General features: G+C 30.8%; 1 protein-coding gene across 1 annotated transcript; it reads right to left on the bottom strand.

Annotated features, from left to right (window-relative positions):
- Positions 1–8408: 8408 nt before the first annotated feature.
- LOC137830070 (uncharacterized) lies at positions 8409–12567 on the bottom strand. Its single transcript, XM_068637184.1, has 5 exons — positions 12030–12567; positions 11803–11861; positions 10055–11683; positions 9632–9710; positions 8409–9208 (listed from the first exon to the last, which is right to left on the bottom strand). Exons 1-5 carry the CDS (start codon positions 12130–12132, stop codon positions 8535–8537), a joined length of 2544 nt encoding a protein of 847 aa, XP_068493285.1. The 5' UTR covers positions 12133–12567; the 3' UTR covers positions 8409–8534.
- Between the last annotated feature and the right edge of the window lie 5392 nt (positions 12568–17959).

Genomic DNA, 17959 nt, shown 5'->3' with positions numbered 1-17959 from the left:
AACTTATTAACCCTATCAGAACACAACAAAATTTGTGTTTGCATGAGACGTAGAAAGAAATAGACTACTTAAAGTAAGAAATACAAAATTATATATATATATATATATCATTTTTATCACACTCTAACTTTATAAAATATCTATTTTTTTTATAGATTTTTTAGGTTAACTTTTTTCTTTCTTTCCGCAACCCAAAAAACGACAAAGTTTAGAACAACCTGAGATGATAAAATTTAGTTTTTGTGTATTTTTTTTTCTCTCATGTTCTTTTGTTCATTTGTGTATTAAGATGATAATATTGAGGTGAGTAAATTATTCCCATTTACTCAACATGAAGAGTTAGTGATTTTGACCAATATATAATATATATTTAGTTGAATAAACTATATGATAAATCCATTCTGATACAGATTTGAGATTGATTTGGAATGTTGTTTTGATTTGTGGGATATCTAAAGTTGGTATTTTAATGTTTTATTATTAAACATGTTAATTTATTTTGAATTTAAATAAATTAAAATAAGTATAATTTAATTAGTACGTGGAAGAGAAATTATGTTTAGAATGAAAAAAATATTTGTTTTAGTTTTATTGAAAAAAAAACTTGATTTTTAACCTTGTTCGTTTATTCATTTTTCTCAAACAATCATGTCTCGTAAGTGAAAAATCTTAACACTCAAGTTATAAATAGTAATTTGAATGAGAAAAAATTATCAATTTCTTTCTTGTGCAAATATTTTACTCATGAGATTTTAGGTTGTCAAAATTGAAACAAGTCAATTTAGGATTGACATTTAGTTAGGTCCAAATTAATAGGTGTTAATTTTTTTATTTTTCAACAAAGAATTAAATGAATTAAAAGAAACACTTTAGAGGTGTTTTAACCTTTATACAAAAATCATCAAAACAGACCTACTTGATAATTCTACCATCTGGGTTTAAAGATTCCAAAAGTACTAACGTAATTCTCTTCCTATTACACAATGTTGGAGATCCCACATCGACTAGAGATTAGAGTCTTTCATTGTATATAAGTGGGTGCAAACCTCAACCCTATGAGTCGGGTTGAGTTAGGCTTAAAGTCCACTTCGTAACATGGTATCAGAGCCATTTCAAGCCTATCCTAGCGAGTAATTGTTGGGCTTATCAGGCCACCCGCTATCGGACCACCCAATAATATATAGTCCCACGCACGAGTTGGCAGTCTTTCCCTGCATACTTTCAAATCTACATTGTTTTAATGTTTTGTTGTCGAGGTATAGATTTTCAGTATTGACTCCATGAACCAGCATTCATCAACCCCTTTAGATATTTGTTTTCGTTTGTTTGTCTACTCCCTACCAATAATACCTCTATAGCCCTGCAACACCAAGACAATACCATCATTCTAGCAAAGATCTGTGTTAAACTGTACCATTTTCAAGAAAAGTATGCATGCAGAAATTGCTAAAGATGGTTTTCAAAAGACAGAATTAAACCAATGTTGTTTTGCTTAAGCCATAATTCCAAAGGTAATCAAAATTATTTTAACATATTTAAAAGGCCAAACAGTTTAGAGTGTTACCTATAATTCTACCACTTATTCATTATCAAAATCTTGTTTCTTATTTTGTAATTCCACATTCCATCATCCCCAAGGTCTCCAGTAACACTCAAGCATAACTGTAAAAAGAAAATTATAGGTCTTCCACACCTCTTCAGCTAGCACAAAAATCATAAACCATAAAAAAAAGATAATTCTAAACCAATATTTTATCTGCAATAGCTTATACAACAAGATTAAGTTCAAGGCTATCAACGACAAACAGTGAGTAAACAATCAAATATAATGCTGGTTAAACTTGTATCCCCTATAGGTTATGTTGTTGCCATATTAATGCAGGTTAGAGGAGATAAAATCCAGTCAGAGAAAGAGAACTTAATTTTCCTTACTTTATATTTCATCCATGCCCATGATTGAATTTGTGTCATGATAAAAATTTCGTGTGCGTCTATCTTAATGTAGATTTTTAGAAGTGGTTACATCTATGAGATGAGTTGAATGAGTTATGAATATTAAGGAGTAGTGATAATTAATGTTGAAAATTAATTTATTAAAAAGTTAATCATTTTAATTAATTTATTTTTGTGTATTTGTTGTGTTATCTTTATAACTATTGTAATTGTGCTTTAATACGAGAATATAAAATATTACACTGCACGGATGTTAATAAATATGTGAAGAAACTGTTTCAGTTTAGTTTATTTGCATAGATTCTTTTGATGTATTATATTATATTATATTTGGAGACATGTACATATTCATAAATTAAGTTATGTTTTATATTTTATGAATGTTACAAAATCTCAATTATTTGTTTTTTCATTTTTTAAAACAAAACTTATTCAATAAACAATTAAAAGGAGTATTATAATAAAGAGAAGTGTCTTGGTCTTCTTTCTTTCTTTTGAGTGATACTCATTTTTATACCAGTCTCACATATTTTACTGTTTTTTTATACACAGTAGTGAACAAGACATGAAAATTAATGTTCGGAAGTTGGTGACATAGAGAGAATTAGATAATATAAATATTATTGATTAATTACAGAAAGCATATAAAAAAAAGGTTTGGAGTTAAATAAATTGTGAAATGAATGAAATAATGAAAAATATTAGAAAGCATTGTATGGAGCATAGGATGCTCCAACAGTTGCGGTGGTTGGGTTGAGCATTTTGTAATAATTGTAATTAAAAAATGGATTAAATTAATGATATAGAAAGAAGATACATAGCATATTAATCTGTGAACATCATAGAAAGCAGAGACTCTTTTCAGTTTTCTCCAAACCCAAGAAATCAACCAAAGAATATCAGACCTCATCACTGTTACAAAATAACATTATCTGCATCTCTCTTCTGTTCTTACACAAATTTTAAACAAATCAAAATTAAAACAACAAACTCTCTTCTGTTCTTACACAAATTTTAAACAAATCAAAATTAAAAAAAAAAACTGTTGGAATCCTACATCGATTAGAGATTAGAATCTTTTATTGTATATAAATGGGTGCAAATCTCAATCCTATAAACCGGTTTTATGAAATTTAGTTAAGCTTAAAGTCCACTTTGTAATACAAACCATTATCTGCGTCTCGAAAATTGTTATAATTTTTTTTTTCTCATCAAAATGTTACAACATGTTTCCTCTAAATTTTAATGTTGTTATTAGTTTGTTAATTTACATTTTTAAATTCTAACTTAAAAAATAATTATACAATGTGTTATTTGAATTGGTTCACTTAATACCATTTCCCGATCTCAACGTCAGCAGCAAATAATTTGGAGTACGGAAATCTAATCTGAATTAAGAAATGTTGCTGTTCTTATCCGATTCAATACCAGTTAATAATTGAACTTCATTAGAAAAGGTGAACGAAACTCGGAGGAAGATGCTCATTCCTCTATGTTTTTTTGCATATTTCTTTTTTGTTTTCAATGTTATTTAAATACCAAACTGAATTTCTTTTAACAACCCTAATATAATATGAATACACTTGTTGTAGGTAGTAGAGTATGTGGTGGAATTTGACATGCAAGTGGAAGAATGCAAGGTCATTAATAGCAATGGGAAGTGTAAGTATAAAAATAAGTTATAAAATAAGATTTATATTTATGAAAGGTGTTTATAAGAGAGTTGATGAATCTAAATGGGTAAAGAAAGTTGATGGGAGATGTGAGAAGAAGAAAGGAAGGAAGAGAAAGAGAAGGAAGTGAGAAAGAAAGCACATGCGATGTTGTGTTGTAATAAATGGTTTGAGGTTAGAAATAGATTGATTGTTATGTTATGACATGTGTAGTGCGTTGACAATGGAGGCAAATCACACAATAAAATTCATGAAACAGTGTGGAATCCCATTCTCTTCTCTACAACTGCATCAACTTGAAAAAGTCAAGACCACTTTTCTCTCTCACCTCACACTCAGAGGACCCATGTGCGCACCAATAACAACTTCTTCCATTTTCATTACATTCCAAAAACTATTATTTTTCTTTCTTTAATGCCTGCAATTTCTTTGGATTCACCCTCTCTTTGTTTTTCCTCCATGGCCCACTGCTAACACATTCATGCTTCAAGTTTATCATGCCCTTAACTTGTTTCAGTTATCGTTTATGACCTTATTAGTGTACATTGGTTATGTACATGACATAAATGTATGGTTTAATGAAAACTAAACCTGAAAGACGCACACATTTATTAAATTTTATTAATATAATTGAAAAACAGTTTAATTCTCATTTGAAAAATATTAAGAAGTGATAATGATTTAAGTTTAGGGATTGTTCATCAGATAGTTGTGTGGAAACTCTATAACAAAATAGTATTGTTGAACGCAAACATCAACATATTTTGAATGTTGTTTGTGCACTGATTTTTCAGTCTCACTTACCTCTTTGTTTTTGGTTATATGTTGTCAAACACTTTGTTCATTTAAATCATAGAACTCATACTTCTCTTTTACATGATTAATTGTCATATCAAATAGTTTATAATGACATACCAGATTTATCTCATAAAAAAATTTGGTTGTTTGGCTTTCGCTACTACTAGTAGTGTTCAACGAACAAAGCTTAGTTCTAAAGCCAGAAAAATGTGTTTTTCTCGGTTACAAAGATAGGGTAAAAAGTTTTACTCTTTTTGATATGAATCAGAAAAATATTTTTGTGAGACGCGGTGTTATTTTTTATGAAAATCATTTTCCTTTTTATAAGGACAACATAGATATCAATTTGGACACACATGATATATTTACGCATTTGTTTCCTTCTACGTCTGATAATGATATTGTTCCTTCAGTTTCTGAAACTATATTACCATCTAGTCTTCCTAATATTGATTCTTCTACACCATTACATTTAATTGATATTGATGTCTTGCAACACCAACATTATGATCCACAACCTTCATCTGTTCGAGTTTCTACTCGTCTCAAACAACCACCTAGATACTTGAAGGACTATCACATTACTTTCTTCTCTTCGAAAGATGTTACCAATCATTCTTCAAGTACTAAATATCATATACAAAAGTATCTCTCTTATCATAATTGTTCTCCTACATATTCTTCTTTTTGTCATAATATTTCTTTTATCGAAGAACCTAAATCATTTAAAGAGGCGATACAACATGATTATTGGAAAGAAGCTATGTAACATGAACTTGATGCTCTTGAGTCTAATGAAACATGGTCTTTGATGGATTTGCCTCCTAGAAAGCATCCTATTGGGTGTAAATGGGTTTTCAAAGCCAAGCATAAACCAGACGACACCATTGATAGGTACAAGACTCGTTTGGTTGCCAAAGGATACACTCAAACCGAAGGTATTGAGTATTTTGAGACTTTCTTTTCAATAGTTAAAATTACTACTATTCAATTTATTTTGTCTTTGGCAAGTGCTAACAGATGGATTCTTCATCAACTAGATGTGAATAATATGAAGAAATTTACATGACTCCTCCCATAGGTCTTACTCTTTCTCATCCCACACTAGTTTGTAAACTTAGAAAATCTTTATATGAACTAAAGCAGGCGAGTCGACAATGGAACTCAAAATTAAATCATACTATAATACAACTTGGTTATGTTCAAAGTACAACTGGTCATTCTTTATTTATTCGCATAGACAATCATTCTTTCATCGCTCTGTTGATATATGTTGATGACATTATGTTGGTTGGCAATAATCTTCAGGAAATCCAGCGTGTTAACTCATCTTCATAACTCATTTAGTATCAAAGACCTTCGTACTCTTCGCTATTTCTTGGGATTTGAGATAATTCATTCCCCTTCTGGTATTGTTCTCAATCAACGAAAATATTGTTTAGATCTTCTTTCTGATAGTGGTTTATTGGCTTGTAAACCCGTCTCTTCTCCCATGGAACCATCTTATCCTCTCTCTGAAAGTGAAGGTTCATTACTTTTGAATCCAGATGAATATAGAAGATTGATTCGACTCTTGTTATACCTTACACACACTAGGTCTGATATCAATTTTGCAGTTCATAAACTCAGTCAGTTTATTTCAAATCCACAAGAACCTCATATGACAACAACTCTTCGTGTATTACGATATTTGAAAGGATGTCCTGGTCTTGGTCTATTCTTTTCTAGTAATAATTGTTATCAAAACTTTGTCTGATTCAGATTGGGGAACTTGCATTGATTCTAAAAGGTCTATCACTGGTTATTGTGTGTTTATGGGAAACTCTTTAATTTCATGGAAGTCTAAAAAGCAATCTACAATGTCGAAATCTTCTTCAGAGGCAGAATATAGAGCACTAGCTTCATTTGTTTGTGAACTTCAGTGGTTACAATATTTGTGCCATGATTTGCATACTCATATTTCTGAATCTTTTGTTGTCTATTGTGACAATAAATCTGCTATATGCATAGCAAAGAATCCCACATTTTGAGAGAGCGAAAGACATTGAAATTGATTGTCATTTCGTTCGGACTAAACTTCAAGAAGATCTCATTTATTTAATTTCAATTTCTTCCTTTAATCAAGTGACTGATATGTTGATCAAACTTTTGCATCCTCGGTTATTTCGTGACAACTTATCCAAGTGTAAGTGTGTAACAATTCTTGATTAATAAAATATATCATTTTCTTATTTTCTCCCTTTTCTCTTCTCTCTCTAAATGAGATATATAAAACTAATATGATACTTTTGAAATTTTAACTGATTAACAAAATCTCACATTCTAACAAATATTTCGATGTTACATTTGCTTAGTTTGAAAATATAGAAATTCAAGATAAAAATGGCACTTTAGTCTGAATCACAAAAAAACATTTGTGTGAAAATGCCAACCTCTTAAATTCATAACCTCTTATAAAATATAGTCATTCTCTTAAAAGAAAGTTAATATATAAGTTAATTTTAATCTATTTTAACATTTTAATTTAATTATCTCTTGTAAATAATTGCCGAACATCTAGGAGCATACTAGATAAGAGGAATACCTAAAAAAAGCAGAAACACTAGTAGAAACAGTAATAAAACAAATTGAAGCATGGTTGGGTGATCCTTTTATCATGAGTATGAAAGCATACATATTAAGAATAAAGAGATATTAATTATTGTAAAGTGAAATTTAAAATTTGATTGATACCGTCAAAAGACTACGGACGGAGTGATTTAACTAGAATAAATTTTAAAAAGACTATCATATTACATTAAAAAATATATTTTAAATTAATTATTATGAAATATTTTTATATAGTATATGTGTGATTTTTAAAGTTTAAAAAAAAGAATTAATTAACATATATAGATGTTGAATAAAAATAAATTGTGTTGTCTAGTCTGTAAAAACAATGGTAATGGGCAAGCATAACGGTATACAGAAGGAGACAACCATTTAAGCAAAAAAATCATGGCTTGAACCCGACGATGGGTCATGGCTGCAACCCTACTGTCTCAAGTCTATACAAACATTTCCACAGGAGCTGTTCAATTCAATGCATTTATAATTGGGATCCTTTTGTCTATTTTAAATTTAAAGCTTATCATATCTTTTGTATTCTTTAGAAAATTATACCTACATGCTTATTATGTTTATACTCCAATGCACTTTCTTGCAATACTTTATACACCATCATCATTCTATTTCTCTATTTCTGGATGTAAATAATTAAAAAGAAAACAGAAACAGATCATTTTATTTTTCTCTTTGTAATCTTTTAACCTGTTAGGTTTTGTTTATTTGAGATAATCAAACATTTTATATTTATATATATATATATATATACATGCATATATAATATGTGTAAACTCCCTCAAATTATTTGTGTTAATCATAAATAAGTTAAAAACTATGCAAGTCATATGTTTAAAACTGTGTATCATTTTCCAAAACCAAGACCAAAATAGTCTATATGACTGTTATTCATATAACCTTTTTTCTTTCACTTTCTGTCCCAGAAGATTATTTACTTTCTCTTCTCTCTCTTTTCATTGTTGTAAAATTTGTTATAAAAATAACATTATTCAATCTAAATTCTTATTTTAGACTTTATATAAGCTAATTTTAATTTAAGAAAACAAATTATAACTTTTTTCATTATTTTTTCTTCTAAATATGCTTATTAAGAAATTTGTCTCAAAGTACTGGAATTCTTTTAGATTTTCCTTTAATATGATATTTTGTTTGCAGAGCAAAACAAACAAGTGAGATATAACTTATGCAATATTGCTAACTTGAACATTTATTTTAATGTCTAACATTAACCTTTTAAATGTAGTAGTGACTTCTTTTTAAAGAACAAATATTTGTGAGAAGGGAGAACAACATACTAAATTAGACCTTTTAAGGATTAAGATAAATTCTAGTGTCAATAAGTAGAAAAATAACGAGCATCCAAAGGAAAGAACCTAGAGGGAATTTTGATGGTGTGGTTGTTTACAATTATAGAGAACTATTTCAAAGCCTACCATGTGACTATGTATACATACATTGTGAAAAATGTTAATGTAAGCTGCTGAGGAATTAAAAGTGCAGCAAATCAGAAACCAATTCGTTAATCAAACAGGTCACAACATCAAACTCAAGTTCTGAACCCTCTTCAAATGCTTCAGTGTCAAACTCAAGCCATCTACCCCATTGGGTGCTCATGTCCTTGCAGACAAGTTCATCCACCACTAATTCTTCCGTGCTCCTAAGGCTCAACATTTCCTTGTACAACTCTTCTGCTAAAAAGCTCTTCTTCTGAATTGAAGACACCCATTTAGGCCATGTTTTGCAGCTTCCAACAAAAACTTGTCTACATCTTAACTCTAAGCACTCACTCATGGTGTCAAATATAACCTTCCTCTCAATCTTAGAGTACTTTCCAAAGTTTTCTGCCACAATGCTCTTAGTCTCCAATACATCAAAGAGATTTGGCATTATGATCTTATCTGTCTCACCCATTACAAATTTTTCTGTCATCAGCTCCGCGTTGTTGAGTATTTCCTTAACATATTCAAATTCCACGTTCCTAGCTGATCTAGTAAATTCGACTGAATTCGGCTGAATTTGTTCAATGGCAACCATGTCATCCCCCATCACTATGGAAGAGCTTTGGTCCGACCATTCGGCCTCGTTTTCAAGTGACAGAGATTCATTCATTGGAGAAAAACCAGATACCTCTTCATCTTGCATGGAAGAATAAACTCTGCTGCCTAAAAAGAAAGTAAATATGGATAGCTGTTAATATTTGATGAGCCTGTGGAATTGTGTTGAGAAACCAACAAAAATTTCAAGTTATTTTCATGACCTAAACTTGATGAATAACAGATATATCTTCATAATACATGCAGGGTCAGTTGGATGTTAGACATTAAATTGAAACTGTCATAAAGACTCCATTATAAAGCAAAATTGGCCAGTTATTTAGATTTTTCTACAACATCTGCATAGTTTCATTGCCACATCTAGCTCAATGGCAGTTCTAATAATAACTCCCCTCCCCCCTTGAAGATTCATAAACTTGATGCAGTATTCAATTATAAATCTACAAGAAAGTGAAGGCTACTGATTTTGCTTTTAGATTTGGATAAAAATATGCTAACGGCAGTGCAAAAAAAAAATTACTAAGGCATTACCATACGCACTATCCAAGTAACTTTCATTTCTGCTTTCACTATTGCTGCTACAGCTAGGCCCTTCGATTGATTCTGTTGTCTGCACAAGTGAAGAGGGATTGAGTGCTAATAGTAGTATACGGTTCTTTTCAGTTCAAACTTCAAAATAAAAAAAAATATTTAAACTTGAAAATAAGAATAACTTAATAGTAAGCAGATCGTATCAGACATATCCCCATATCATCCTCCTTCCCTAACAAAACCCTAAAATATATTCCCTTTGACAATTGATACCAGGTAGTTACATTTAATAATTCAAAATTGGAAAATGAAATCCATAATAGATGAAACTGACAGTATAAAAGAAATGAAAGAGACCAGTGGTTGCTGATTCATACTAAGCACCATATTATCACTTGACAAACAATTGAATTTATTACTAACCAGGTAGGGGTGAAATCTTCTGTCTCCCAAACCAGCAGAGGACCATTCTGTCTTCAGGGAGCATTGAGTTGGGTTAATTCTAGATGTTAATTCTTGCAGCTTTTTCTCCAAAAGGACACTTAAAGCCTCACCATCTATTACATGTAACCTGGGAGGGGATAATGATGATTTTTTGGGATAGAGCATATCGTTATTGCTACAAGAATTGACATCAGTTTTGTTACTTGTTCCCATCGTTTTCTCCATAGAGGACTGTAACTCAGGCATTTTTCTTCTCAAGGGAGATGTAAATGTAAATGAAATCACACCATTGCTTCCTTTCATACTAAATGCATCCTGGTTAATACTTCCATCAGTTGTAATATTGCATTTTATGGACTTGTTTTCATAATTATTAGCTGCAGTATCAGTGCCTCTTGCCTCATTGTGAACCTCCCTATTGATATAGTTTTTCTTTTGGGAAATGCTCTTTCTTTTGGAAACTGATTTTGGAGAACCTGTTACCCTTGTGCCTGACCTTTTGGGCTCAGTGTTGGCTTTTACAACGCCCTTTTTTGTGGTCTTCTTTGCTCCAGTAGAACTTTCTAAAGACCAACTTTGTGTTGGCTTATGGGAGTATGCCTTGTAAGTCGGGTTGCCTTTGGTGGTTTCACTACTCAGCTTTTGGTTATTCTTCCTAAGCACATTACTATTCTGGCCTGTACAAGCTTTCTGCTGAATGACTCTGGCTCGGTCTGCACTTTGTTTTTTCTGGCTCCGAGACAACTGGTTTGATTTTATATCATTATGTTCCTTCTGCTTCACACATCCCCTATTACCATTCAAAGTCAATTCATCACAGCTCTGAACATTGGTTCTCGATGGAATTGCAAGTGAAGCAGATTTTCCTTTGCTTGCCAACCGGCAAGAACTGTTTTTTTCTGAATCTCTTAAGCCTTTCGAAGTAGATTTACATAAACTGTTTCTCCTCTCACTAGGCTTTCCATTAAGAGGGTTAGCAGTGTGCTTACCTATGAACTTGGATTCATAATGGGAAGCTTCCAATTTCTCTTTCAGATCAAGAATTCTTAAGGGTACAGATGAAGGTCCAGCTGAAGACATTCTATTCCTCATACATGGCTGGGAACTTGCCTCAATTATTTTGGCAGCTGCCTCCATAATTTGAGTTGCATGCTTAGGTCGCATATAACCAGGGCTATTAATAGGAGACAAAAGTTTGGTATAAGTAACTGGAATGGTTTTGGCAGACCTTGGAGGCAACATCTCAGTCTGAAATCCCTTCATGGCCGGGTTTCTCACTTTTGATTCCATGACAACACTCCAAGAAGACTTGCCCGACTTAAGTCCCATGTTTAGCGAATCCACATGACAACAATAGTCAACCATTGAGTGAAGAGCATCCGCATCACCAGAATGGGAAGATCCTAGAGAGTTGGAGCCATATAAGGAAGTGGATGATGAAGAGAGCTCAGAGACAGTTGAAACTGGCAATAAATCCAAACCCATGAGTCTGGCTAGTAACCCTGGGACTTTGGTCTGACACCCTTCATCACTACTAATTGATATGGCACAATCAAAACCACAACTTGCATTATTACTAGGATTTGCTCCATTGCCGTTCATTTTCATCTGAAAAAATTGCAACAACCAACAAAAAATAAACTGTATCATGAAAGAAAGGCAGAAAAAACAAAAACAAAAACGTTACAAATAACTCTTGAACTGTGAAAGGCTGAACAAATTCACACCTCATTGACCTCTGATTTTGGCATGCTGTCCATGTTTTCCATTCCTTGCTTTGAAATTTCTACAGTACATGTAGCATAAATGTTTAGAACAGGCCCATCAGACTCACTTCACTCCATAGAATGACTAATGACTGAGAAAGGTACAGAATATTTGAACAAAGCAAGCAAGACGGAAGTGTAACAAATAAGAACAATAAATACATATAATAGAGACTGCCGATAATTACCAGGCAACTTAGGACTGTCACAAAGCTGCTTCTTTTGATACTTGCCATTCCAATCAAAGAAGCTAAGGAAGCCTCCCTTGAGACGTTTTCTGTTAATCTCCATTAAAATATTTGCTGTAACAAACAATGAGATCGTGTTGACAGTTACTTTCTCTCAAAAACCAAATCTGAAGAAGAACCGAAGTCCTTCATCGGAAGAAAAACCCCATTTTCAAGTTTCCTTCTTTCATCCAGAAAACACATCGTGTGTCCTAAAGCTGGAGTCTTTTTGAAAGAGGGTCCTTGAAAATGGAAATGAACTTTGGGAGTTAGGGGTCATTTTCAGCAATCTCTCTCAACAAACAAAGCACTCAGTGAACAATGCTTATACTCTATTTTGCATCGGTCTCAACACACTGAAACGTGCATTCAGTATTGTCTGTGTTACTGAAAGGAGGAAAAGAGAGAAAGAAAGAGGTAAGAGAAGAAGAAAACAGTTATTAGTTTGCGTGTGGTATTAATTTGCAAAGACCAGACAGAAAGAAAGGCCCAGAGTCATAAAACGGGGGTCTCGTGGGGCTAAAATAAATAAAAGCTAAGTCAAAGAACTGCTCTCAACAAATCACACCTTTTTAAATATTTTTTATTCACTCATTTCTTAATTAACGCCTTAAATCACACTCACTAATAACACTTTATTTTTAAAAATAAATATATACACCAGATTATTGTTTATGTAAGAAGAGAAGAAGCAAGAGGATTGTCTAACAAAAGTATAAATTATTTTTCTTATATCATTATTATTATTATTACTGATAAATTTTGTGGGTGAATGAGAGAATATAATATAGTGATGAAGTTCATCATGGAAGCTCAGGTGAGTTGCTAATTTGTAAAAGTCAGCGAGGTTCAGAAACCATGTTAATTTCTACTTAATGTGTATAAATACTGTCACGTGAAGCACAATGCCTGTGAAATTTTTGTAGTCTATTTAATTTTCTCTACAAACCTGTAACTATTTCTCTAATATTACTTCCAATAATGTTATTATCTATTTTTTATTTTGCAGAAGTTGAGTATTAAATAAGGTAATATATATATTTCCTGCTTATGTAATAAAAATGTGTTAGGCACATTAATGTTTTGTTTGGACTTAAGAGTGATAAAAATGATATATTTGAAGGTAAAAAAGATGTAAAAGTTGAGGTTATTTGGATTAAGAAAAGAAGAATATAAAGTAGAAAGAAAATTTATAAAAATTTGTGAGTGATATAATGAATATAATTGATAGTTTTTTTTAATTGATGAAATTGTAAGATTATAATTTTGTTTTTGTGATTAAAATTAATTTAAAATAAAATAGTTATTTATGTGTATACTCCATGAGAATGCTTATCTCTTCTCTCTTGAATCATGTGTCCAAGAAACTAATTAGAACAATACGAACTAAGAAACCAAAGTTTAAGATAAAAAAGACTCTCAATCATGCATTCAAGTACAATCTCTCACAAAAACCCAATTTTCCAGGAGATTAGAATATTAAAACAACTACTATAGAGAATTAAAAATCGAAACTTTTATTGACCAAAACCTCTGAACTCAATGAGAATTTACAAAGGAATCAAAAAAAAGGTTTAGTCTTTCATGCGAAGGCAAAACAAAAGAATTACAAAAAAAAAAAAAACTAAGAAAACCCTATCAAGCTCCCCTTTTCTCATTGATGCTTATGTCCTTTTATAGACTTTTCTGCTCCAAGGATCTTGAGAAAATATTGTAATTTAGATTTTGTTAACAGTTTCCAACTTTTCAAAATTCTTGTATTTTGTAGAAGATTTACTTCTAATTCTGTTTCTGAGATATTGTAGATTTTATTTTCTCTTTCTTCTCCTTGAAATTTGTTTTTTGTTTTGATTCAAGAAGCAACTTAGATTTTTTGCATATTTGGCCGATTCACAAAGGTAAACGCTTCTTTCAGACCATTTACTCTAAAAACACAAAATTAACACAAATAATAGTTAAAGCCCAAATAAACTCAATTATATGAATATTAATTTAAACAATGAATTTATTTATTATTATAATCCAATAATCCATGATTAAAGCTATTGAGTGTGAATAAATATATGTTCATCAACATGTTTTTTAAGATTTTCACTTGGATTATGATTTTGATTAGCAATAATAGGCGAAACTCAGTGAAAATTGGCATTGGACATGTACTTAACCAAGTGGTTAAGTAAGTCTGAAAGTTCTCTTCAAAAGAGTAAAAGAAAAACACAATTACTAAGATGATGATGATGATTGCAAAAAATAAAGCAAGACAAAGGACTGAAGAAATCGAATTGAAAAGGAAGATAAAATGGCAAAACAATTAAAGAGATAATGAACAAAAGAAAAGAAGTGTAATGGCGGAATTGAAGAGAAAATAGTAAGGAGAAGAGGAAGCTTAGGGAGTGGAGAGAAATGAAGAGGGATCACGCCACTTGGGGGAGGAAGCTCCAAGATGAGTGAGGATGGAGTCGTCACTTGTAGTTATCTCTGCCAAGATAAAACTCATAGAAAATATAGGAACACTCTAGACTCACTCAAACAGAATTTCATTACTTCAAAATTCAATGTGATTTACAAGAGGGGAGACACTCTATTTATAGATATGAGTGCCTTGGAAAGGAAGAGAGAAAAGATAGGGGCATAAATGAGTACAAGCTTCTAGAAACTAGGCCAACTGTGAGAGTCTTCTAGAATCTAGGTCAAAGGTGAGCACGTGTGTGATCTTCTAAAAATTAGAGTTTTTAGAAGCCTAAGCTAGCTTATTCTTCTTCTAATTGGGCCAATGTGAGTCAATTGATTACAAATTAAACTTGTCTTAAAAAGACTAGAAGGAAAAGTAATTGATACTTTGGCCCATGCCCAATTGTTCTTCTCTTGAAGATCTTCTGATGGATGATGGGGCCCTATGTCTCTGCATGAGATGTTTGACCTATCTTGAATAGTCCTTTAGATTCGTGGTCAGCTTATTGTAAATTTGGGTCATATCAGGTTGTGTCCACAACCTCTGTCTATAAGACTCAATAGACAATGGTTGTGTCTACAATTGCCTTCTATATTGTCGTATAGACGATGGTTTTGAAGACAACTACAATCTATACCATTCTTTGGTATACTTTAACCTTATTTGTTGTGAACTATAACTGACAGTTGATCAAAATAACCATTGTCTATAATGTCTTATAGACTGCGGTTGTGAATTGTAGTCTATAAGTCAAAAGTATAGACTATGTGCTGATAGACTACGGTTTCAAAATTGTTGTCTAAGACCTTTAAAAATAGTTGTTTTAAGAGCTTTTTTGCACTAATGTGTATAACATACTATGTGTCATATCACAACATGATCATCATATATTCTTATTCATATACATTTCAAATTTATATTTTATTCCACATCATACAATTCAAATTCTACATCTTATCACATACATCATCAATCATATAATAACCCATACACTCACATCAAATTTATCATTCAAAACTTTATATTGTCACATAAAAAAATATATTAATAAAATTAAATTCACCATGCATCACACTATAATAATATTCAATATTATAACTTGATAAAATAACAATTTAGTGAAATATAAAAATTTTAGCATTTTAAAAACATGTTTAAAGTCTAGAAAATATTGTCTTTGCTCAACCATCAATTTGCTCTCTCAACTATAAGTTTGCTTATCTAGCCACTTTTTAGTCATAAGTAAAACTCTCAAGTTTTTATTTATTTTAATTTCACCAAATGAATAAGTGGTCATTCAATGACCAAACCTTTTAGGTTTTTAAATAAATGAATTTTGTTGAGTGAATAAATGGTTTCCTAACAATTATATACGGAACTCAATTTTTGTAGAATTGTATAATTGTATAGATATTGACAAATTGATCCAAAAATGTTATAATTCACTTTTTCATAGACATAATTAAGCAATTATTTTCTAAAGAAGATCATCTTAAACCAATTTAACCACTTGCAACATATCTCATCTAACTTAATTCAACATAAACAAGTATGATTCAAAACATCTTAATGGTGCACATTTCTTGTTCGAGCACTACTAGTCTCACTTGCAATAACACAAATATCATTCTCAATTTCATCCTTTTATTAATATATTATGTCATATTACAACCGATCTATAGTTTCCACACATAGACAATGTATACAAATTCTCCATTTTCATCACTTTCAACAATTCAGTATATAAAATCATCAACTATATTCCAAACCTAAAATCATTATCATAAATTTCTAGAAATTATCATTATATATACTATTCATATCAAAACTCAAAAAGCTTCAAATATTCTCCAACAAAACACAATTCATGTACAAGAACATTATGACAAAGTCTTATCCATAGTCCTGATAATCTACCTTAAGGTGTTATTAAATTATAACTAGCTTCCTCTACTTTTACAACTTGTTTAACCAAGCATAAACTCCCAACTCCACTACTCTCACAAGAACTAAACTTGTATATAAAATACTTTAATCAACAATATAAACATATCATTATGCTTCTAATCGAACATAGATTCATCTTTGTTTTAGAAACCTCACATGCAAAGCCTTAACCCTAGGCATGTAACTCTTCCCAAAAACAAACCTAAGAAAAAAAAATTGAAAAATTTGTTCAAAAATAATTTCTAATCGAACTGAAGTATTCTATTTTCCACCATGATCTTTAAAGTGAATTCATTTATGTGAAATGAGAAATAATTATTTCAAAAAAATTTAGAGAAAAAACAAAGTAACTATTTTGAGGAGATTATGATTTTTGTGAAATAAAATTTGAATAATTAAATTTAATAAATGGTAATATTTTAATTCATTTAAATAACTTGTACTCATAACCAAATTAAACCAATCCTCATCGAAGATATATTAAAAGTAGAAAACAATTTTATTACATTCATTAATATGTGATCTTTGTCATATCATATTATTATTAAAAAATTATTTAGATTTTTTAATGATCTTTTTATTGATTTTTTTAAATTCAAAATAATAATAATTATATATACATTTAATTTAAACATAATTATTATATTTCAAAATAAATAAAGTGTACCATATGTTGTTTCAAAAAGGTAAAAAGTCGCATACTATTTTCAAATATTTGTATATATTAGTATCTTTTTAAAATTTACAAAGTAGTTAGTAAGAGGCAAAACTGACAAAATAGTTAACAAAATGTGTAAGGCTCACATACATGAACTTGAGGTATAAAATTGAGTCTCGTACTTACAACTTAGTTTTTCACACCTATACGTGAATGGGCTTTTTAAATCTTGTTTATTAGTACAACATTTACATATTTTATTTCCTTATATTTTCACTGGTTTTCATTATTCTTACCGTTAGGTTATCTTGTTTTTAAAATTGTGACTTACTTTCCACAACGTTGACATTGTTGGAAAATAAGAAATTATTCTCTTGATGAAATCATGTACCTTGTTAGGAATTTCTAGAATTCTATACACAGAATTTACTTTCTCCTCTTGCTATATAATTTCGACATATTATCTGAGAGACTTCATTTCTTTTGTATCTTAAAAAGTTTGCATCTTTTGCACCATCACGCTAAGCCCTTTACATTGCATAACGAAACATTTACATTTAACAGAAAGCTTGATTTAACAAACATCAAATCATACAACTTATGGTGCTTTAAGATTAGGAAGGCAAACTAATATAGTAAGGACAATTAGTTTCTATGGTAAAGAATAAAAACATCATTTATGAACTATTTTGTTTTAAGGTTGATTTTTGTCTAATATGTCACGTGTCTTATCATCTCATGCTACGCCGGTTATAACGAGCTTTCTATACATACATGTACTAATAGAAGAGTTCATGTGATGGTGAACTTGGTACAAAAAAAGGCATGTAGTTA

This window comes from Phaseolus vulgaris, chromosome 7, assembly GCF_000499845.2.
Source record: "Phaseolus vulgaris cultivar G19833 chromosome 7, P. vulgaris v2.0, whole genome shotgun sequence".
Lineage (NCBI taxonomy): Eukaryota > Viridiplantae > Streptophyta > Magnoliopsida > Fabales > Fabaceae > Phaseolus > Phaseolus vulgaris.
Note: the sequence above shows the minus strand (reverse complement) of the source record. Positions and strands in the feature narration are given on the sequence as shown.

Coding starts and splice junctions, on each gene's coding strand:
- LOC137830070 (XM_068637184.1), bottom strand. CDS start 12,132: ATGGAGATTAACAGAAAACGTCTCAAGGGAGGCTTCCTTAGCTTCTTT. Junction 11,684..11,802: donor CAAAATCAGAGGTCAATGAG/GTGTGAATTTGT, acceptor CAATTTTTTCAG/ATGAAAATGAACGGCAATGG. Junction 9,711..10,054: donor GAAGATTTCACCCCTACCTG/GTTAGTAATAAA, acceptor TCACTTGTGCAG/ACAACAGAATCAATCGAAGG.